We start from the raw sequence: 22,998 nt of genomic DNA, 5'->3' as shown, positions 1-22,998 counted from the left end.
GTAGGCTATAGCCTACCCTCAGGTTACCAAAATAAACTTGTGTGCTAGTCTGCAGCTGTCTCTGATGCCTCAAGTCTCTATCTACTCGATCTGCTGTGTATTATTTCATTGGATAACTGCTGCAGCTGATTGGATAGCTGTGGAAATCAGCCCAAACTTGCATGTGCTCTCTGGATAAGCGTGCCCCTGCACTACATTAAAAGAAATTGTAAATAAAATGCAGGACGTAAATTTGCCACATTAGCCACATTAGCACCTAAACTAAATCATGGCAAAAAAGTAAGATCTATACAAAGCAAATAGAATGCCTGTATGTTCCTTTTATTTTCCAGTGTGCATTCTATTTGCTTTGTATAGATCTTACTTTTTTTTGCCATGATATAGTAATAATAGAAATACTAAACGTAACTAGAAAATGCATTTCCTGAAGGAAATACCAATGCAAAAGTTAAGAAAGGAAGAAGAAAAGAAAGAAGAGTGAAAGAAGGAAAGAAGAGTAAAAGAAGGAAAGAAGAGTGGAAGAAGAAAAGAAAGAAGAGTGAAAGAAGGAAAGAAGAGTGGAAGAAGGAAATAAGAAAAGAAAGAAGAGTGAAAAAGGAAAGAAGAAAGGAAAGAAGAGTGGGAGAAGGAAAGAAGAAAAGAAAGAAGAGTGAAAGAAGGAAAGAAGAAAGGAAAGAAGAGCAAAAGAAGGAAAGAAGAGTGGAAGAAGGAAAGAAGAAAGGAAAGAATAGTGGAAGAAGGAAAGAAGAATGGAAGAAGGAAAGAAGTGTGGAAGAAAGAAAGAAGAAAGGAAAGAAGAGTGAACAAGAGCGGCTCTGGATAAAGACAGTAAAGAGAGAGTGAAGAGAGAAAGTAGACTGAGAGAGATGAAGAGAAAGTTGAGTATGGAAGGTGTATCTTAATATTCCTAGTTATACAGTTGAATGGAGAGGGACAGAGAGAAGAGGAGCCTTGGAACCTTGGCGCAGGTGTCAGTGAAGCACAGGTGCAAGCCAGTTTAATGACCCTATTATGATGTCATAATGGCCCAATGTAAGTCTATGGGAAAATATGTATTAGTTTTTCTTTAATATCTTAAAAAGTATAAAGTTTAGAAAAATAGCTAAATTAAGCGCAGAAAAAGGTAAAAAGAAGTATAAGAAGCCACGTAGGAATAACAATACAGGGCATTTCATGCACTGTAATAAAAGGACATTTGAGAAAATCTAGATTTGAAGCTCTGTAAAGTGCTTTGAGACAATGTGACTGGTTCCCAAGAGGTTATGACAGGTCTATAATGTAGTAGGTGGAAGAGAACAGTGTAAAGGCTAAACCTGAGCCCCTCCCTGCCACCAAAACATCCCCTCATATTTAAAGGAAGAGTCCTTAATCATAATCCATTATGCTTTTGGGAAATTCTCCTCATGTTTTATCGTCCAGTTACCAGAGTGTGCATTAAACAAAAGCTCTGGTGTTGTAGATGGGAAACAAACTAAGTGATCAGACCAAGCCAATGAACATGTTGCTTTAGGAGCAGCACGGAAAGGAGTGTTGTCATTTCATTGAGCTCAAATATCAACAACCTTTTCCCAGAATTGAGGACCCTCCCTTTCAAATAAATGAATTCAATAGATGGTCCCTGGGTACTGCAGAACAGAAAAACAATCTTGAGAAGTGTGCAAAACGATTTCACACATCTGTACCTGTTAAACAGAATCACCTGTTCATCTATTATGAACAGCAGTGATGATTGTTGTTGAAAGTTTGTTTATAATTCCTGTGTTTACAAAACTAGTGCTGTTAATTCAATCATTTCTTGGATTTCCTTGGAAAGTGATATTTAAAGTGTTTGTCTTACAACAATTTTGCTGACGATTAGTATTAAATACTGTTGACATTGAAAACTCATTTTTGAAATAAATACTTTTTAGTAGGGTTGTGTCATTGGTATTATATGAAGTTAGGGGTGTTAATAAAACAAATAAAATTGATACTCACAAAATGTGATTAATAAAAAAACTTTTAAAAATGCAAAGTAGAGTGTTTACAAAATAGAGTGTATACACGAAATAATGCAAAGTGTTTCCAAACTTTTAGAGGGCTGTGTATATGGATCAATACAGATACATGAATCAAACCTCCCCCTCTTTATTTCATGTTTCATAGCAGTGCATACTACAATCACAATGGCAATGGAGACTCTTCCTCTTCCTAGCGTTCGGAAGAACAAACAATGGAACAGTGCTTATTGAAAAAATTCACATTAAAATTCTGCGCTACTTTAAAAAAAAAAAGGCTCTGATTTAAGGATTCGGTTCTTGGTAGAACTCGAAGGATCCTCGACATTGGAACAGTAAAGAGATACATTTTTTCGTCTCCATCTCACAGATTAAAGAAGGCCTTTCAAATCACTTTAAAAGTACATGAGGTGCATCTCTGTGTAATATGAATGTAAAAATAGGCCTACTACAATTCAACATTACAAACTTAAGAACTAAATAACAGAACAGTCCTAAACGTCTCCATGAAATAAATGCCTTGACATGACATATTTTCTTCGGGAGAAAGTCAGGAACCAATTTATAACAAAGAAAACAACTCCTTCAACTGACAGGGTTCAACATGAGCCCTTGATTATATACAGTGTTTAACAAAAGTTCAGAAAGAAAATGTGAAAATTAGAAAGAAAGTACAATCAGTTACATAAAAAGAAATGTCAGTGCATACAGTAGCAGCTTCCGTTCATGAACAAGTGAAACTAAAATATGGTCTAACTGCATGTTTATGCAGACTAGTCCATGGAACCGCAACATACAGTTGATCACAATGCATTGGTCAGTAGCCTGTTACCTCAAAGTCAGGGCATTCTTCAGTGTGGGAAAATGATAGGTCATACACACTAATATACTTTTATATCTTTTCTGTGAAGGGGGATGGCTTGGAATGTGTTGACAAACATATAGCGAGAAAAGAATATGTACAGGTGGCGAAACCACAACAGCTGGCTGCGATGACAGAACATGGCCCTTTTGGCTTGATTGTATTCTTTTGGTCCACTTATGCAGCAGAGGTCAGAAGGAATTAGCCAACTAATTGGCAGCTCCAAGATAGAGAGGTACTTTCTGAAAACGCTGATGGTGTCCAAACACAGTACATGACAGCTATGTGGTATTTTCCCAGTGACAGCAAGATGATTGAAGGCCTTGTAGATGACAATGTGATTGGCATGGCCACTCACTCCTCTTCCGTCGAATGTCAGTACAGCGTTAATGGCATGTATCTGGATGTGTTTCAAAATCAGAGACGATGTCAGAGAAATGCTCCAGTCTGCTTTGGGGTCATCTTGAAGCTCTTTGTGCTCAATTACGGAGACTCGGGATGCCGGTATCCCCAAAACTGCGGCACTGTCGAAGAGTTCATTTTTGCGCTGTACGCCTTGGTTGTAGTAATTGCCAGATGACAAGCATAACAAATGCACAGAAGCATTTTGCTTTAACAACGTTAATATAGAAGGTGCAAAAAACATGCATTCATCGTCCGGGTGTGCAATGACAACCAACGCTCGGACTGAATCTGGCGGGAGAGACACTTCATTTACATCTCGGAAACCCATTTGATGTCGACGGTCATTGAATAAAAGTTTAAGACCTGACATTAAGAATGTCCTGTTATAACGATGACAAATCCATTTTATCGAAGCTACGTAAAACACTACGAAGAGTATCACAAACGGCAAAATCATTGCTCACCTTAAGTTAAGTTTCCGTGTTTGTCTACGGCGCTACAATGACGTATATATCCCGCGACTATTTGAGGGTTTGAGCGCGACTCTCTTCATGCACGGAGAGAAAGCTAGAGTCCATTGTGAAGCCATTTCGTTTGATGCCGATAACATTCAAAGAAATCACGGCATGTTTTCACCTCGTGGTACCACAGGTTCTGGCCGTAGGCAAACAACAAGAACAGGCGGTCGGAAAAGTCTAAGCTGCACACCTACGGGACTTCTATTCTCTCCCAGAAGGTCGGCATTGCCAGCGAGGTTAGTGACAGGCTCAACATACAGTATTGGAGCATCGAGGACGAAAGAGAATTGTTGATGACTCCCGTTCTAAATATCAATCAATGACCATGGCAGCTTTATATCTTCTTTCTTTCCAGAGTGCAGAGCCATGGCCCAGTCGAAGCGATCAACTTTGATGTACAGACATTTGGTTCCTCGCTGCCTGTCAAAGTGATGGAGGCACTTAGCATGGCCGAATGTAAGCTTTACGTTTAGGCCCTATTGGCTGTCTTAATTAGGCTGTAATAAAGGCTAATGTATTGTTTTGGGGGAGTAAGCACTGTGATTCAGCATACTTCTATATCTTCTTACTTATACTTCTTCTTTGTGTGTTTGCCAGCGGATGATCAGATCTCTGTGAAGATCGAGGAGACAGGCTGGGCTTGGATGGTGTGTGGAGAGAGGCTTGTAATGTGGAAGATTTGCCAGACAGCTGTCGCCAAGGTAATGTCACTGACACTAAAGGGCCGTCACCATAATAGTGAATGTTAGCCTAGGAAAAACTGTACAGCGAGGTCAGACTTCGCTTAAAAGGATGCCCAACCTTTAGGAAATGAACAGGGAACATAGTCCTAAGTTAGTGGTCGTATTAACTTGCTGACTACGCTAAGCAGTTTTCTTCTACTCAACGAGAGATGCATCGGTACGCTTGTGATTGGCGTTCACCTATAAAGTTGTTTCGTACATTTGTTTTGGCATGCAATGTACATGATGTCATATTGAATTACCTGGTAAGGTATATTCATTTCTAAATTCAGATTGTTTCTGTTGAAATATTAATTCACAATAATAATACACAATAAGGCTCAGGTAAGATTGTGGCCGATCCCTCACACCCGGGTCACAAACTCTTCGAGGTCCTTCCCTCCGGCAGGAGGCTGCGGTCCATTAGGACCAAAACCTCACGCCACAAAACCAGCTTCCTCCCGGCTGCCGTTGGCCTTAGTAACAAGGCCACCTGACGTGGACTCTCATCCCGCCCCCACACCTCAAGCTTGTGTTATGTTAACACACACTACATTGCACACTGCACATTGCACATCCACTTTTGCACTCCTGCCCTGCTTTTTGTATTGTAGTACTTATTGTGTTTGTGTAGTACTTACTGTGTTTTTATGTTTTATGTTATGTGTAGTACTTACTGTGTTGTATGTTTTTATGTTTACTGTATGCACCTATACATCAGAACAAATTCCAGGTAGGTGTAAACCTACTTGGCAATAAATACTATTCTGATTCTGATTCTGAAGAGTGATGGGATACATTACTTGTAGGGTTCTAAAAGGAAGGGTAAGGGAATCAGGCGTTGATTGACTGATTCATAGCTGCATTTATTGTGATATTTGAGCAATTAGTAATTCAACAGAAACAATCTGAATTTAGAAAGGAATATACCTGAGTAATGCTGAACAGCTGGCATGAATCCTGTGGAACCACAGCAGATGATTGCCCTGTTCAGCCTATCTGGAATACATGTGGACCTCACGGAAATTGTACCCTGGTTAAGGTCTTATGCTGAGCTTGTATCGTTCAAAACAACAACATACTTACTAGGGGTGGGGGGAAAATCGATTTTTCGATTTCTCTCGAGTCTCTCTAGAACGATTCTGTCTCGATTCAGAAAAGTTCATAATCGATTTTTTAATTAAAAAAAAAAAAAAAAAAATTATATATATTTTTTTTTTTTTTTTTTTTTTTTTTTTTTTTTAACACATTCATTTTGTGTTGAAATGCAAGCGGCATCGATTATTGCAGACTCTGAGTAGCAAACTCAAATGTTTTAAAAATTGAGATGCATCGATAATCGTTTTATCGGTTTAGAATTGATAATCGATAATCGGTTTAGAATCGATAATCGGTTTAGAATCGAGAATCGGTTTAGAATCGAATCGTTGACCTCTGAATCGGAATCGAATCGAATCGTGAGGTGCCAAGAGATTCCCACCCCTAATACTTACTCTAGGTCATTCAGGACTTGGGCTCTGTAAAAGGTCTCGAGAACGGCGCATTGTGTTACCTCCTTGTATGAAATGCGCCGTACAAATAAAGTTTGATTTGACGATTTGAACATTTAAGTTGTTATTGGTGCTATATAAATAAATCAAATGAAGATGAACAAACAGCTAACTATGAAAAAACTTGACTGTGTGTTTGGCATGATTCACAGTTGTCAGTGTGCAAGGACCTGCAGTTACCGTCAAGTGAGTTTGCCTACAGTGCTGACCTCATCTCCATCTCGTCCTCCAACCAGCTGGACACCGCCCCTATACAGGTGCAGTTTGTCTGTTTATTTCCCTTTTCATCCTCTTTTGAAGATTGTAATCACAAGCGTTTTCACAATGTTTTCTTGATTTGATGTTTTCTTGAGTTGACTTTGTTTAATGTATTGCCCTTGATCATCAAAACACTGATGAAAGTTGTATTGTAAGACGTGTATCATGTATTGCAGCTGTTAAAAAAAGTAAGACTAGTTTTACGATATTTCTCACCTGGGAATTGTCCCTGCTTCCTTATCCATAACATAACAAATTAATAACATAACAAATGAATCAAATTCTTACATGAATTTCAGTTAGTTTAATTATGTGAAACTTACACAAATATTCAACCTTAACTTCCTCTGAATCTACAGTCGGTGTGTGTTCTGGCAGTGTCGCCTGAAGGAACCGTCCGGTTCTGGTCAAGTCTGGCCCATGAGGGCAGCTTTGTGGAGACGACTGCAGACCTCGGGGGAAACCTCTGCAACTTTGTCACAGCAGTAAAGGTGTGTTATTGGAACAGAGTGGGGCACTAACACATGGAAGATCTGACACTCTGTTTCTGTTCAAGCACATCTTACACATCAGTGTTAAGATTGTACTATGATATAAAGTTAAACCAATCAGTCATCAAGTATAGTTATAGTATTTAGCAGAAGCTTTTATCTAAATCAGTCATCAAGTATGGTAATAGTATTTAGCAGACGCTTTTATCTAAATCAGTCATCAAGTATGGTTACAGTTATAGTATTTAGCAGACACTTTTATCTAAATCAGTCATCAAGTATGGTAATAGTATTTAGCCAACGCCTTTGAAATGACCCAAATGTAAATATTGACAGCCCTCTTTGCTTTCTCCTCACTCCCTTGATGTTCCAGGGGAACAGTTTCATGGTGTCCTCCTACAAAGGGCAGCTCCTCCGGGTCGGGGTGGATGTGTTTGGAAAGCTGCAGCAGCGCCCCCTGCAGCAGGGACAGGGCGTGCTGTCCGGCCTCGGGCGACGGGTCTCCAGCCTCTTTGGCATGTCAGCCACTCCCACGGATGTCACAGTCAGTCTGCCAGCATTCTCCATCTTTGTTGTGTTTATCCGTCCAGAGTGTTACACCACTGACACACGATGCTAGTTTTCTGCTCTGCACAAACACTCAGTCATCTTCAGGGATGATGTATCCCAAGCCCTCATTCTGTGTGTCTTGTGCAGGTGCACAGTGTTCTGTGGGTGGCTGAGACCGGATGTCTGTACACGCTGAGCTCCGCTGGGCTGAGTAAGTGGGAGGTGGATGAGGGCTCTGAACAGCAAGGTCTCAGCTGGAACCCAGTCAGCAGTCTGGAGGAGTGCATCTCTGACGCTATCTGGGTAAGCACACGGTTAGCTACTGTCTGGGTTAGCACACGGTTAGCTACTGTCTGGGTTAGCACACGCTTAGCTACTGTCTGGAGGAGTGCATCTCTGACGCTATCTGGGTAAGCACACGCTTAGCTACTGTCTGGAGGAGTGCATCTCTGACGCTATCTGGGTTAGCACACACTTAGCTACTGTCTGGAGGAGTGCAGCTCTGACGCTATCTGGGTAAGCACACGGTTAGCTACTGTCTGGAGGAGTGCACCTCTAATGCTATCTGGGTTAGCACACGCTTAGCTACTGTCTGGAGGAGTGCACCTCTAATGCTATCTGGGTTAGCACACGCTTAGCTGGGAGAATATCTGATAACCCACAAATTATGACGTTTTTGCGAGATGTATGAAAAAGTCCTTTGCTTTATAGTTGATTAACCTGCTACTTGGCTAGGCCTTACTTATGTAGAGTGGCGTTAGGCCAATTTTAGGCCTTTTGATTTGTTAAGGTTTTGATGAATTTGGTTGTTCCAGGAATACCAAGAAAGTGTCCGTGTTAATTATATGGTGATAATTCACAAAGTGTGGTATTTTTATGAGCCGTCCTTCTAAACCACGAATGGCGTGCTTTTTAAGAAACCACTCGTATCAGTATGTTTTCCTGTTTCTTTTTTAGGGGTCAGAAGTCAACTACGATGAGATGAAAGCGGGTGTGAATGTGGCCTACCTGGACCTACAGCTGAGCAAGTAAGCTAAATATCTTTTCTGAATCTTTATACATTTGTATTCAAACAACATTTGGTTCAATTTTGAGGAGTTCTTAGCTCTCACTGAGTGTAATAGAAGACTTACAGAGGACTTAATCCCTATTCTATATTATACGTTTTAGACACAGGAGAAATTACTATAGATAGGTGACATTGAAAGCTGAAATCTTGTGGAAGGTAGTGTGGTGTGTAACGTGTGATACATGGCTGTATGATCAACCAGTATTTATGAACCTAACCCTTTCAGAAACCATTGGACATAAAGTACACGAGAGGTGCCCATGCTTTTCTTTCATGTTCCTCATCTTGTGTGTTGCTGTAGGGAGGGGTTGGTTGTCCTGGCGGCAGCCTGGCACCCTGCAGATACTCCCTGTCTGGTGTACTACTGTCTGGTCATGCTGCCTGACCGCGTCTCCCTCACCTCGGATGAAATCTCAGTGGAAGTCACCAAACACAACCCGGCTTTTCAGGTACAGTGTTGACATGGACGTGGGCATTATGGGAGGGTACAGTGTTGACAGGGATGTGGGCATTATGGGAGGGTACAGTGTTGACAGGGATGTGGGCATTATGGTATGGTAGAGTGCATTTGGGCATGTTCATCTGTATGTGTGTGTTTGCCAACGTACAATCTGTGGTTCATGTTGTCATCTCTTGATTGGTCTAATCCTGTGTGGTTCATGTTGTCCTTCTCTTGATTGGTCTAATCCTGTGTCGTGACTCGTGTGGTTCATGTTGTCCTTCTCTTGATTGGTCTAGTCCTGTGTGGTTCATGTTGTCCTTCTCTTGATTGGTGTCATCCTCTGTCGTGTGGTTCATGTTGTCCTTCTCTTGATTGGTCTAATCCTCTGTCGTGACTCGTGTGGTTCATGTTGTCCTTCTTTTGATTGGTGTCGCTCTGCAGACAGAGGAGGAGATGCACACCACCCATCTGGTCGTGCCCAGGGGCTCTCGCAGTGCTGCGTACCTGTACAACGAGGAGATGGTGTTCACCTGTTCAATGGCGAGAGGTCGGGGAGCCCTGCCCGAGGAGAGGATTGCCTTTAGTGACCCAGGTAGGACCGTCACAGACAGGGGGGGACGTGGGTGTTGGTGACGGAGTCAGATGATTTGTAGCAAATGTGTTGTGAAGTCATTATAATATCAAAACAGTTTGAGCCAGTCTAGATGTCGAGACTTAATTGTGTGATGCTTAATTGTTCATTTTCATCGTCAAAGTTAACAGGATTTGCTATAAAGACTGAATTCATTTTATGTATTTTTACAAATGTCTAACTTTAATTTGTCCTTCACAGGAGACCGTATTCGTGGTGGAGGTGTGTGTGCCAACCTGCCGGTGTTTTTCTCCCACAATAGTGGGCTTGTTGCCGTGGTACCTCGGGAGACTGTGTCCATGCTTCCTGAGATGATGGAGGATTCCCTCTGCTCCTCTCTGGCAGGTCCAGGATCAGAGGTACAGGCCAGGTGTCATTTAGACTTCTCCTGCATGTTCATGCACTACATGAAGAGTAACATACAGAAAAGCCGTTGTAGTTTTAGCAGCTTTGTTGGTATTCTGTTTTGTAAATTCACGTTTACGTTGAACTTTTTTTTTTTAAGTGGTGACTGCAATGATACAAAGTATGAATGTTTGTTTCATGCCAGATTAATTTAGGATTTGTAATAAATGATTGCTAACTTGATTTGGGATTACAAGTACAAACATTGAGACGAATTAAGTATAGCCTAGCACCAATAATTTGCCCTTGTATTCATAGGCTGCTGCTGTGGAAATGCCTAAAATGGATGGAGTTGCACAGGAAGACAAAATCAAGTTACTAAAATCTGCTTTCTTGCAGTTCTGTCGGTATGTACCCTCTCACACACTTACATAACGCGATGATGTGTTATTATTATTATTATTATTATGATGTGTGATGTTGTTATTGTCGCACATTTTTTTATTTTAATAAGATTCAAGATAGACCAAACCAATCTATTGTCCATTTCCACTGCCCTTCTAAGTGCTGCGCTGCTGTTTCTCTCCTGAAGGCATGATGTGATTGGCGCTCAAACCGTGGCGGATCAGCTCCTTCCCAGCGAGCGTGACGGAGGGGAGGGTGCAGAGCTGGACGAGGTGGTGGCCCAGATCAGCCGTGACCTTGTGGATGATTATCCTGCCTCTGATCCTCGCTGGGCTGAGTCAGTCCCTGACGGTGAGTGTGCGTGTGTGCGTGTGTGCGTGTGTGTGTGTGTGTGTGTGCGCGCTGAGTCAGTCCCTGACGGTGAGCAGGAAACGCAAACCTCAGAGAAGGACAGGGGAAAACAATTGAGAGAAGCTTAGGGGAAAGGGGTGTGTGTGTGTGTGTGTGTGTGTATATATAATGTTGTGAATATATATACGTATTGTTGTTATAAGGGAATAAAGAGGAGAACGCTGTGACACCAGTATTCCAAACAGGGTATTTAAAGGTTGAGTCCATGATTCTTATCCAATACACTTTTTGTCAAATTTGTGGAATTGCTCCTCATGGTCTTCTAGCTGTCTGTTCAGTGTGTGCACTCTAAAAAACCTCTGGTGTTCGCACACAGTCCTGACTGTCAATGGGAAACAGACATAGTGGCTCAGACCGAACCATAAGCAACTCCAGCCAATCAACATGTTGCATCAGGAGCAACAAATATCAACAACCTTTTGCCAGAATTGCAGACTCTTCCTTTAAATGGTCGTTGCTTTCTAATTCTCATGTAAAGTAGTATTTATTGTTATACCATGCTTTCTATTGCTCTTAGCTTGACTGTTCTTTCCCTTGTACGTCGCTTTGGACAAAAGCGTCTGCTAAATGACTAAATGTAAATGTAATGTAAATGTAAATGTGGAATATGATAGTATAACAGTACACTATTTGTCATCTTCTGTGGCCCAGAGGGTGCTGGCTTCCCCCTGACCTCCCTTATATTGCTGCACCAGCTGGAGGACAAAATGAAGGCCCACGGGTGCCTGATGGACTTCCTGAATCAGGTAAACTGCCACTATTACATTTACATTTAGTCATTTAGCAGACACTTTTTCCAAAGCGACTTACAATGTATACACATTTTACATTTACACTGATGGCACACTGCACATCAGGAGCAATTAGGGGTTCAGTGTCTTGCTCAAGGACGCTTCGACAGGGAATCGAACTAGCAACCTTCTGATTACTAAACGACTTCTTTACCTCCTGTACCACTATGAGTGTAATAGGCGGCTGCATATATGAAAAAAAAAACACCTAACCCTAAAAAAATTCTAACAAAAGGTTTCTCAGCTATTTCTTGTAGTATTAGGTGTCCTTAGTAACATACTAAAAGTTTACCAAAGTTTGACCACTAGAAAGGTGTAATTTTCAAGATGGCGTCCAAGATGAGCAGGAAGTCCTTAAAATATCCTAACTCCTTCATTTTTTGACCTAGCCAAGTAATCTTGGTGTCTAACCCCAGTGACACAACAATAGTAGGCAGCTTTTCTCTCTCATTAGACTAAGTCCTTCGCCTGCAGGATTTCACACTCATTTTCTAACTAATTTTCCTCCCCCTTTCCCCCTCAGATGGGTCTGCTGGAGCGCTTGAGCTCGACCACAGTGCAGTCGTCTCCCATGGCGACCAGGCTGTTGCTTTGCGAGCACGCGGAGAAACTGACGGCAGCCATTGCGCTGAAGAACCACCACGCCAAGCACCCCGACCTGGTGAACCCCGCCATCGTCAGCGCCCTGAAGAGGAGCAGCGCTGACGTGCCTGCCAGCCTCACCCCCGCAGACGTCTTCTTCAGAGAGGTGCTGCACCGCTCAAGAACCACTTTAATGTGCACCAGCAACAGTGTTCATGGCAATGTTGGAATTGTGCATCTCAGTCTAGATGTAGAGTATTTTTGACGTTTGACTAAAAACATTTTCCAAAGACTTTGCATGAGAGTGGACTGTAAAGAACACATTCTTATGAAATGTTTGAACCCAGCTTTGGTGTTTTAATTTAATTTATTTAATCACACAATACACTCATGATTAGGTTCAAAAGTATTTTTTCCTGCATTGCAATTGTGAAAGGGCCACTAAAGTAACCGTGTTGGGCATGTCCTTTAATCCTCTGAGACATGATTATTCACTAACTGGTCAGTGGTCAGTGGTCAGTGAAGTTCCTTCCTGTGAATCTGTGTACACTCTTCTGGTATGTAACAAGACCTATGTCTCAGGTGTCCGGGATCTCTGTCATCTTTGAGTGTCTCCTGGACGAGGAAGAGAAGGCTCTGAAGGAGAACCCCATCAACTCACTCAAGTGGGCCGAGGTCGTCATCGACGTCAACAACATCATCAAGGTGCGCAACGCAACGTTTCTGCTTCCTTCTTCATTCTCAACTGTAATCATCACCAGTAGACCATATACAATGACCTCCATTCAACTGTAATCATCACCAGTAGACCATATACAATGACCTCCATTCAACTGTAATCATCACCAGTAGACCATATACAATGACCTCCATTCAACTGTAATCATCACCAGTAGACCATATACAATGTCCATGACCTCCATTCTCAACCTCCTGCATGTAACCTGTAACCCCCCTTCTTTAACTGCTTGTAGTATTGATGAACTATGAACACAATTGAGAATTCAAGGCCCATTGTGTCCTGTCATTGGAGACGAGTCCAATCTGTTTCGACTGAACCCAGCTGGTATTATTTGGGGTATAACTGAAGAGTGCTGTTTGATTTGGCAGGATATGCTTCAAGCAGCATGCCAGTACAGAGAGAGTAAAGCCTCTTTCTACCGAGCTTCAGAGACTGCTGAATCTGAGCCAGAGTATATCCCATGGACAGGTAACACACACACACACACACACACACACACTACACACACAATATGCAAGCATAAGTGAATGTCACAATGCATTTGTCGCAATTTCCGTGTCCATTTGTGTTCCCTCCAGCCTCTAGTGGCGTTCGATCAGTCATCACACGGCAGAATGAGGTCATCCTTAAAGCGGTGTACCCCCACGCTGACTCTGAGCTGCGCAACACCCTCAGTGAACAGCTGGTGGCGCTGCTCAACTCCTACCTGAGTGGCTATGTGGCCCAGCTGAGCTCAGTGAACCGGGCCGCCGAGTCCGACCGCTACAGCGCTCTGGAGATGGAGTACACTCACCGGCGCTCCGAGCTGCTCCTCCCACTGTGTGAGTTACCACAACAGGCCGTTTCTAATGGACCTGGAAGCTTTAGACTAGGGCTGACTGGGTTAAGTGTGGATCTCGTTATCAGTCAATCTTTAGAGACCTATGATTTTTGTCAGCCAAAGTTCTCTGTTGAAACACTCAAAGTTTGTATTTCTCCAACGCTTGTTTCCAGAACTTTTGGCTTAATTTTGTATTCTTTGTTTCTATGCTGACTGAGTGAAGAAAGTGAAAAATGCACAGTCTGAGCTATATTGTATACTCTCTGCTTATCTCTTTAATGTTATCTTATCAAATAATGATTCGTAATGTGCTACAGCTGCTAACCTTTGTCAGGCAGCCACTGTGACTTGTCACTCATAAGATATCCCCCTGCTATTCTTTGTCGATCTTTTCGTTTTTGAGAGTGATGAGATAATTGCTCAATGTTTTGTTTGACTTGAGTGATTGCTGTGGTTGTGTTTTTTGTTTTGTTTTTTAGCCAGTGGAAAATAACATGTTGACCAAAGTGTTATGACTTAAGTCCTGATGATAAAATAATAATATAGATAAGATAAAACTGCCAAGCTACAATAACAAAGGGAAATACATGCTCTTGAAGAAATGCATAAAAAAAGGAAGAGAATACTTCTAACATTTAGTCAGGCACTATATTCAACTATCATAACAAACGGACAGGACAAATATACCTGAGGTAGCTTTGTTTCATAATTACTCATTATAATAGTGGCCGCTCAAGGAATGGGTCTTAACCCAACCAAGGAGCCATGGTGGCTGCAGGCTAACCCAGACTGCACCTGATATAACACGCTGATCAGTCCTTTAAAGGTTCACATCGGTTAATGAGGTGAACCCAATGAAGCCCCTGCTCCTTTCCCCACACCTGCTTTAATGTGTTGTATAGCTGCTTTAATGTGTCGTAGACCTGCTTTAATGTGTTGTATAGCTGCTTTAATGTGTCGTAGACCTGCTTTAATGTGTTGTATAGCTGCTTTAATGTGTTGTATGCCTGCTGTAATGTGTTGTATACATTGGAATTGATTCCACTGTGCTTCTGTGTGTGTGTGTGTGTGTGTGTGTGTGTGTGTGTGTGTGTGTGTGTGTGTGTGTGTGTGTGTGTGTGTGTGTGTGTGTGTGTGTGTGTGTGTGTGTGTGTAGTGGATCTGGGCCAGTACCAGTGGGTGTCGGCCCTGGCGGAGAAGTATGGTGACTTTGACATCCTGGTGCAGATGTGTGAACAGACAGACAACCAGAGCCGCTTACAGCACTACATGAGTAAATTTGCAGACCAGGTAAGAGCAATCAACCCCAGATATCCCCATAGCACACTCTCTTATCAAGTAGTCTAACCCACACCACACTCTCTTATCAAGTAGTCTAACCCACACCACACTCTCTTATCAAGTAGTATAACCCATACCACACTCTCTTATCAAGTAGTCCATAAATGTTTTTGTCAGGTATTGTTGTGGAGTGTTCTCCAGGGTTTTGAGGGTTCTCTACTTTCTGCAGAACTTTGCAGACTTCCTGTTCCGCTGGTACATGGAAAAGGGGAAGAGGGGGAAACTGCTCTCTCAGCCGGTCGCCCAACACCAGCAGCTGGCCAGCTTCCTGCAGGCCCACGAGCACCTCAGTTGGCTTCATGACATCCATGTGCACGACTACCAGAGCGTAGGAACCTCTCCAACTCTCTCTCTCATGCGTAACCCCCCCCCCCCCACACACACACACACACACACACAGGTGTCTATGTTGCATACACATGCTTGAATATCAGAGTGTAGTAATCTCTTGAGTTCATTGACACCCCCGAGACCCATCTCTCTGTGTGCTCTGTGTCTCCAGGCTCACCAGACCCTGCACAGCCAGGCCAACGTGGAAACGCGCTACTTTGTCAAGAAGAAGACCCTGCTGGCCCTCGGTAAACTAACGGCTCTGGCATCAGACATGTCAGGGGCCAACATGCAGAAGCAACTAGATGGTAAGTTCTAAATATTACCATAGTTACCCCTTACACAGTATCCAAAGGACTATCAAACCAGTGCTTTTTTTATTCTTAACTCGATGCATTGGGGAGTTTATAATAGTATGGTAACTTCACACTTCACCTTTAATTGAGATATTATTTTAGGACAGGAATGCTTGTATGATGGTCAGTTATCTCTTTGGTTTACAGATATCATCGAGCAGGAGAGGTTCCTACTGCACCAGGAAACGCTTCCCAAACAGCTGCTGGAGGAGAAACAGCTCAACCCTGACACAATGCCTCTTCTCAGTGCACACAACCTGATTAATGTGAGCGCAGGCACACACACGCACGCACATACACACACACACACACACACACACACACACACACACACTCACACACACTATCAATAATACTCTCTCAGAGCGGTGGTGCCAACCTCCCACACATAAATCTCTGCCTGATGTATGTCTCTCTTCACTGTAAACCCACCACCCACCATCTTTTTCATATTTTCCCTGCACCCTCCAGCTATATATCTGTGATGATAACCGCCGAGCCAACGAGTATGATTTCAAAAAAGCCCTGGACCTTCTTGACTACATAGATGAGGTTTGAATCTGCTTCTTCTGAGTTCAGCTCCTCTACATGTAGTTCTCAGTCTCCTGCAGAGAGTTCTGGAAATCTGCACAGATGTGACATCAATCTTATTCTCACTTATCAAAAGAATGCATATATTGTCAAAATGGTTATTCCATGTTGGTGGTTATTCCATGTTGGATGTTTTCTAACTTGATGAAGATCTCATGACATTTTCATAAGACCGATTGTCAGAAATCTCTTGTGGGTCCACACACTTCTAGATGAGGATGTACATACTCTGGTTTGGCTCATGAACTTCTCTGTGTGTCTCCAGGAGGACGCTGTGGACATCGAGGCTCTGAAGTGTGAGATCCTCTGCAAAGCCTTAAAGAGGGATGAGTAAGTCTGTTACCTCCACAGCAGCCAGCCACCTCCCAATGTTTAATTTGGCCATAACACACTTCCTTTCATTCTGAAGAGCTCCTCTGTGTCTGCTTGTACTTAAGGCTGAGCATTATGTGACACACACACACACACACACACACACACACACACACACCCGACCTGATGTTTATGCTATTTGGTTGTCATGCTCTGCACTTCCAACAGTTCTAATACACTCAGTTCAGTTCCAACAGATTCGTTGGCTGTCAGTTGAAAGCTGTTTCTGTAAATGCGTCTCTGTGCTTTTTATTGTAGCTGGGCATCAGCTGATGGTAATGATAACCCTGTGGAAGCAGCAAAAGACAGTATCTTCATCCGAATTATCGAAAAGCTGATCCAAGAAGGTAAGACATGACACGCTGCCGTGTGTGTTCTGTGTTTGTGTCATTGGTGGAGTGATCCAAACATGATTGGGGTCGTGTGGTTCAGTTGGAGAGACTTAAGAGCTCACTTTCCCTTTCAACTTTTGTATCTTGTCAATCGATTATCCTCTCTCTCTCTCTCTCTCTCTCTCTCTCTCTCTCAGGTGTGCCTCTGCAGACATACCTGCCTGATGTCAAAGAACTGTTGCAGTTGGAAGAGATCGAAATCCTGCGGGCCAAGCCTTACTTTGAGTTTGTGCTGAGAGCCAACTATGAGCATTACCTACAGGTGCAGATGTGACCGCAGCCTTCCTGTCTCCTCTATCCTTTCTGTGTCACGATATTGTATGTTTTTATATGCTTCATTCAAACTCTTTCTCTGAATAAATATTTTTTAAGTTATTGTTGCCTCTTTTCTTAAGTTGCACGCCAAATATAGAGAGCAAGTCTTAGTCTGTCTCCAGCTGACACTTGAAGGGTATGTATGTTTATTTATAACTTGAGGAGTGCCCCCCACCACCTTCCTACCCCATCCCAACCCCACCCCCACACACACACCACACCATACTTCCTCCTTAGACTCCTTGGCACTGCCCCTTTCTTCCAACATTCACCCTCCCTTTCCCTACCTAGAAGTGCCAGAGCTGCAACCGATCCTTTTGGTCAATATATTCGACCCTAAATATACACGTCCAGGGCAAACGTCTTTGAGGCACAGATGCTGACATGCGCTTCATGCTGTAGTAGGAATCTTTGAGGGGTGCAATTGATCTACTTGACTACTGGCAGGAACAGATGTCTCAGGGAGTCTTGAGGCTCCTATAAATAGTGTTGGGGGAGGTTAATTTGGGGGACAACCCGGATTAATAACCACAGCTTTTACTAGGCACTTTTGATGCCTTACATGGGCTGTGTGTGGGAACTCAAACCTGTTCTTTCATTTGGGGGGGGGGGGGGGAGGAAGGAAGGAAAGTAGCTTCTTTTTTGTTGGGTCAGGATTGGGTAAATTATAGTTTCTAAAGTGAGTGGACTGTTACATGTCTGACCAGAGTGACAGAGGTGTGTGGATACACAGATTTTTGGTTGAAATGTTCATTTAAAACGCATTTGTCTGCATAATTTCCTCAAGTATGGAGGCCTGAGCATTTCCCTTTTTTTTTTTTTCTTCTGGCCTGTACTGACCATGTCCTCACTGAACCTGCATACATTCAATATTGAAATGTCTTTATAGAACTATGCCACATATTGACTTCTTAAAAAATAAGGTGTAAGTGAAATTTAGTCAGTTGCAGAGAGCAAGCCAATTCCCCAATACAGCTACACAATTATGGTGCAAAATGAATTAGGCAAATTTTACTATTAATTTACTATTTTGTCACCTATCAAAATGAGTCAATTTGCAGCTACCAAAATAGACCAACCGGAAGCCATCAATACTTTTAAATGTGGTTCACAGTTTTATTAGGATTATTTGGCCCAGGCTACTCCTGATGTTAAGTAACACACTTGCATCACTTACATGACCATAACTAGAGCTATTAAGCATTACAGTCGTAGTAATGTTAACTTAAACGACAGTAGTCCACCACTACGGTTGACAAAATTAACTACTTCATTAATAGGCCAAGGGGTTTACAGTCCCGCCTAGGAGAGCGTCCCTATTCGAAATGTCATACTAGAGCAAGAGGGTTACAACCCCTGATCTTCCATACACGGCTCGGACACCATGGCTAGGGTTAGGGTCTAGCTTTCCATATATGGACTGTCACGGGCACTGTATGCACGGAGGAGCCAAGCAGTTGCAAGCAGTGTGCCCACCACACACACCAATCTGAGCCAAATATGGATGGGGGTCGGAGCAAATACCTGTGTAATACATTGATATTCCTGAAGGCTGCCGGGAGAAAAAAAGGAGGGGTGGAAGAGGACGAGTATATAAGCATCCTGGTGGTCCCCATGTCTGTGTACCATTATCCAGCAGCGGTTGAACTACTAGGCAGGAAACTCCACAGGTAAGCGTGCTGAACAGGACCGGATTTCTCACTCATTGAACATCGAGATTATACTGAACATCGAATACTTTGGATACTTTACCATGAAGGGACATCATTTGAAATCCGAATTAAACAATGCCAATGAATACGGAACGGATAAAACCTAACGAATAGTTATTCTGTTTTGACAAGCGTGTGTGCAACTGGCGCTGCTGCCGTTCACCAGACTTGGCTTGACGCTGCTAGACCGTGAAGTCGACTTTTAAAACTAACTGTAGTTAGTAGAAACTGTAGGCTATTCAACTCTGACTTCATGTAGGCTGACGAATCTATATCCAGGATTTGATAATCGAGAACCTCTCTGATTAATGTCAAGTAATCCTAGGGCAATGCCATAAATAGTTGGACATTAAAGTAAATCAGTTCACAAGCTCGGTAAACATTCAATGTCTAACGGTTATTCAGAACAAAATATCTTCTTCTTAATGTCTAATAGCATAAACTAAGTTGAGACCAATTGGCAATTGCTTTAACCAACATCAGTTAAATTGACTATTGAAGTAGGCCTTTTCCTTGACAGAAAGTTTAGGTGCATGCTGCCTTCTCGTGCTAGTGAATGAATGATGCAGATAATAGATACATGGATAAACATTTTCATTTATTTGTTTAGATTAAGAGGCATTATTTATTCATTTGTGAACTAATTATAGGTTAAAAAAGCCTACCATACATCTGGTAGGAGCTGTGCTCCTAGAAATTTAAATCTTTTTTGTCTGACAAGATATTTCTTCTTACCAGGCATTTTTAATGTTAGATCATTTAACTTGCTTCAAGCCTTTCAGTCCTTAATTATCTTAATAAGGTATTATAACATGTTACTGAGATTTTATTTCTGGTCCTGATGGTAGATACATGGATAGACATTTTCATTTATTTGTTTAGATTAAGAGGCATTATTTATTCATTTGTGAACTAATTATAGGTTAAAAAAGCCTATCATACATCTGGTAGGAGCTGTGCTCCTAGAAATTTAAATCTTTTTTGTCTGACAAGATATTTCTTCTTACCAGGCATTTTTAATGTTAGATCATTTAACTTGCTTCAAGCCTTTCAGTCCTTAATTATCTTAATAAGGTATTATAACTTGTTACTGAGATTCTGGTCCTGAGCAAGTTAATGCTTGAAACTAGAATTTTCATAATTATAAGGCGGTCTGAAGTACAAAACTGCTTTGTCAAAGTCAGAATCAAGATAAATGTACTTTTTTTTTAGTCTGACCACATTAGTTTTCAGATATATTAGGGTTATTTTAAAAAAGAAAATCTTGTTAAGTCAAATTTTCCTGTACATTTTTCCAGATAATTTTGCTTATTTTAAGTAATATATCTCCCATTTTATTACTTTTTTCTTGTATTTTAAAGGTGAATTTTTGCAGTGTAGGCCATTATTTTAAGAATTCCTCAGCATTTTGACGTTCTTATTGTTTTGCAAGGCCTATTGAAGCAGAGAAGTTGTTGTAAAACTCTTCACAGATTTGTGCAGGCTGGATATTAACAGGCATAGCCCAAGTGACAGGTGTTAGCTGCGCTGGTATTTGTGGCATGTAAAAGTGAAACCCCATCTCTGTATGTCTCTGAGCAGTATCCATCAAGATGTGTGACGACGACGAGACTACCGCTCTTGTGTGCGACAACGGCTCCGGCCTTGTGAAAGCTGGCTTTGCCGGTGATGACGCCCCCAGGGCTGTATTCCCCTCCATTGTGGGCCGTCCTCGTCACCAGGTATGAGCCCTTTCCCCTCAACTTACAAAGCTCAGCTTTTCAAAGGTTTTTCATTTCAAATAATAACTGATATTTGCAATTGCTGCAAATATTAGTTTTATACAATGCTGTTGTTACAATTCCCACAATCTGCCTTTCTGCCTCTTCCTCCAGGGTGTGATGGTCGGTATGGGACAGAAGGACTCCTACGTAGGAGATGAGGCTCAGAGCAAGAGAGGTATCCTGACTCTGAAGTACCCCATTGAGCACGGTATCATCACCAACTGGGATGATATGGAGAAGATCTGGCATCACACCTTCTACAATGAGCTGCGTGTGGCACCCGAGGAGCACCCCACCCTGCTCACAGAGGCCCCACTCAACCCCAAGGCCAACAGAGAGAAGATGACCCAGATCATGTTTGAGACCTTCAACGTCCCAGCCATGTATGTGGCCATCCAGGCTGTGCTGTCCCTGTACGCCTCTGGCCGTACCACTGGTGAGCCATCTAAACATCTCTACACATCTCTACACAATTCTACACATCTACATTTGCCTTAGAAACACTGGCAGTAGTTGTGAGGTGATAAATAAACAGACACACCCAGTGATATCTGGAATTAAACATCTCTACACATCTCTACACAATTCTACACATCTACATTTGCCTTAGAAAACACTGGCAGTAGTTGTGAGGTGATTAAGAAACAGACACATCCGGTGATATCTGGAATTCTACACTAACTCTCTGGTTTATCTCCTCAGGTATTGTGCTGGACTCCGGTGATGGTGTGTCTCACAATGTCCCCATCTATGAGGGTTATGCTCTCCCCCATGCTATCATGCGTCTGGATCTGGCTGGTCGCGATCTGACTGATTACCTGATGAAGATCCTGACAGAGCGTGGTTACTCTTTCGTGACAACCGGTTAGTAAGAAAGAGTCAAAGCTACAGTTTCAGTCTTAAACTGCACTTTGAATGATGACCCTTTGAAGCTTAAACAAAAAAAAATGCCTTTCACAGCTGAGCGTGAGATCGTGCGCGACATCAAGGAGAAGTTGTGCTATGTGGCTCTGGACTTCGAGAATGAGATGGCAACCGCTGCCTCCTCCTCCTCCCTGGAGAAGAGCTACGAGCTCCCCGACGGTCAGGTCATTACCATTGGTAATGAACGTTTCCGTTGCCCTGAGACCCTCTTCCAGCCTTCCTTCATTGGTAAGTATACAGGAACACATGAACGCAACAGTTCATCATCTCCACCTTTTGTGTTCTGTCTTGGGAAGGAGCTTTTCTCACTTGCGACTCTCACTCACAGGTATGGAGTCTGCTGGTATTCATGAGACTGCCTACAACAGCATCATGAAGTGCGACATTGACATCAGGAAGGACCTGTACGCCAACAATGTCTTGTCCGGTGGTACCACCATGTACCCTGGTATTGCTGACAGGATGCAGAAGGAGATCACTGCTCTGGCCCCCAGCACCATGAAGATCAAGGTGATTATCTGCTTCCCATTCCAATTCAATCTGACTTAGCTATAGCATAACATTACCATTAACATCAAGTATAACATTTGACTTAATGATCTCTCTCCTCTTCTTTGCTCTAGATCATTGCCCCACCTGAGCGTAAGTACTCCGTCTGGATTGGTGGCTCCATCCTGGCTTCCCTGTCCACCTTCCAGCAGATGTGGATCACCAAACAGGAGTACGATGAGGCAGGCCCCAGCATTGTCCACCGCAAATGCTTCTAAGCGAACGAATCACCCCATGGATCATTTCTTGCTCAGGAACCAACGACAGCCCGCTGCTGTTATTATGGGACAATTTTGTACAAGTTTTTTTTCCAGCCAACGATTTGTTTTACAATGACGCGAAACTGAGAGGATTTCAGCCTCTACAAACACATCAAGAAATGTCATCCTTTGAATGTATGCTTGTAGAGGGTGCAAGCAACCTAACTGGGGAACATCAGGGTTATAGACTGTTGCCTTGCTTGTATTCTTAAAGTTGGTCAATTGTAGTCCTATTATCGGTTCTATCTTCCAGATCAATAACACCAACAGGAAATAAAACTTATGAACTATTTACAAATGTCTTTGTCCTAATTATGGGGGGGAACACGAATATGGGAAAATACTTCTTTCATCCTTGATACACTGTCAAGACACACACAGCAATCATTACATGTCTCTGCCATTACATAACATTACATTCACATAAAGAAACCTGAACCACTGAACAATTGAAAATAAACAAGGGATTTTGGTAATTCCACGCAAATTCACCTATAGGGCTC

At 42.4% G+C, this 22,998-nt stretch overlaps 3 protein-coding genes across 3 annotated transcripts; 2 read left to right on the top strand and 1 right to left on the bottom strand.

The window, feature by feature from the left end:
• Positions 1-2,105: 2,105 nt before the first annotated feature.
• pigl (phosphatidylinositol glycan anchor biosynthesis, class L) lies at positions 2,106-3,820 on the bottom strand. Its single transcript, XM_012835978.2, has one exon. It carries the CDS (start codon positions 3,719-3,721, stop codon positions 2,879-2,881), a length of 843 nt encoding a protein of 280 aa, XP_012691432.2. The 5' UTR covers positions 3,722-3,820; the 3' UTR covers positions 2,106-2,878.
• On the top strand, positions 3,788-17,347 carry nup133 (nucleoporin 133). Its single transcript, XM_012835999.3, has 26 exons — positions 3,788-4,018; positions 4,138-4,238; positions 4,380-4,483; positions 6,207-6,311; positions 6,672-6,803; positions 7,177-7,347; positions 7,500-7,655; positions 8,310-8,380; positions 8,723-8,870; positions 9,305-9,455; positions 9,696-9,853; positions 10,158-10,246; positions 10,432-10,595; positions 11,307-11,401; positions 11,970-12,194; positions 12,611-12,733; positions 13,139-13,238; positions 13,349-13,591; positions 14,747-14,880; positions 15,101-15,259; positions 15,434-15,569; positions 15,765-15,883; positions 16,089-16,169; positions 16,474-16,538; positions 16,839-16,927; positions 17,110-17,347. The coding sequence occupies exons 1-26, from the start codon at positions 3,816-3,818 to the stop codon at positions 17,244-17,246; spliced, it is 3,459 nt and encodes a 1,152-aa protein (XP_012691453.2). The 5' UTR covers positions 3,788-3,815; the 3' UTR covers positions 17,247-17,347.
• Positions 17,348-18,921: 1,574 nt separating this feature from the next.
• Positions 18,922-22,786, top strand: acta1a (actin alpha 1, skeletal muscle a; the record flags this gene model as incomplete). Its single annotated transcript, NM_001309834.1, is given in 7 exon segments — positions 18,922-18,957; positions 20,581-20,720; positions 20,874-21,198; positions 21,465-21,626; positions 21,723-21,914; positions 22,015-22,196; positions 22,310-22,786. Coding segments are annotated over 6 exon segments (1,134 nt in total). The 3' UTR covers positions 22,454-22,786.
• Between the last annotated feature and the right edge of the window lie 212 nt (positions 22,787-22,998).

Source organism: Clupea harengus, chromosome 26, assembly GCF_900700415.2.
Source record: "Clupea harengus chromosome 26, Ch_v2.0.2, whole genome shotgun sequence".
NCBI lineage: Eukaryota > Metazoa > Chordata > Actinopteri > Clupeiformes > Clupeidae > Clupea > Clupea harengus.
The sequence above is the reverse complement of the archived record's forward strand: the minus strand, read 5'-3'. Positions and strand labels throughout refer to the sequence as shown.

Excerpts from the sequence above, each read along its gene's own strand:
- pigl (XM_012835978.2), bottom strand. The coding sequence starts at position 3,721 with ATGATTTTGCCGTTTGTGATACTCTTCGTAGTGTTTTACGTAGCTTCG.
- nup133 (XM_012835999.3), top strand. The coding sequence starts at position 3,816 with ATGCACGGAGAGAAAGCTAGAGTCCATTGTGAAGCCATTTCGTTTGAT. Across the intron at positions 11,402-11,969 it reads TGATGGACTTCCTGAATCAG|ATGGGTCTGCTGGAGCGCTT; the intron begins GTAAACTGCCAC and ends TTTCCCCCTCAG. Across the intron at positions 15,570-15,764 it reads CATGCAGAAGCAACTAGATG|ATATCATCGAGCAGGAGAGG; the intron begins GTAAGTTCTAAA and ends TTTGGTTTACAG.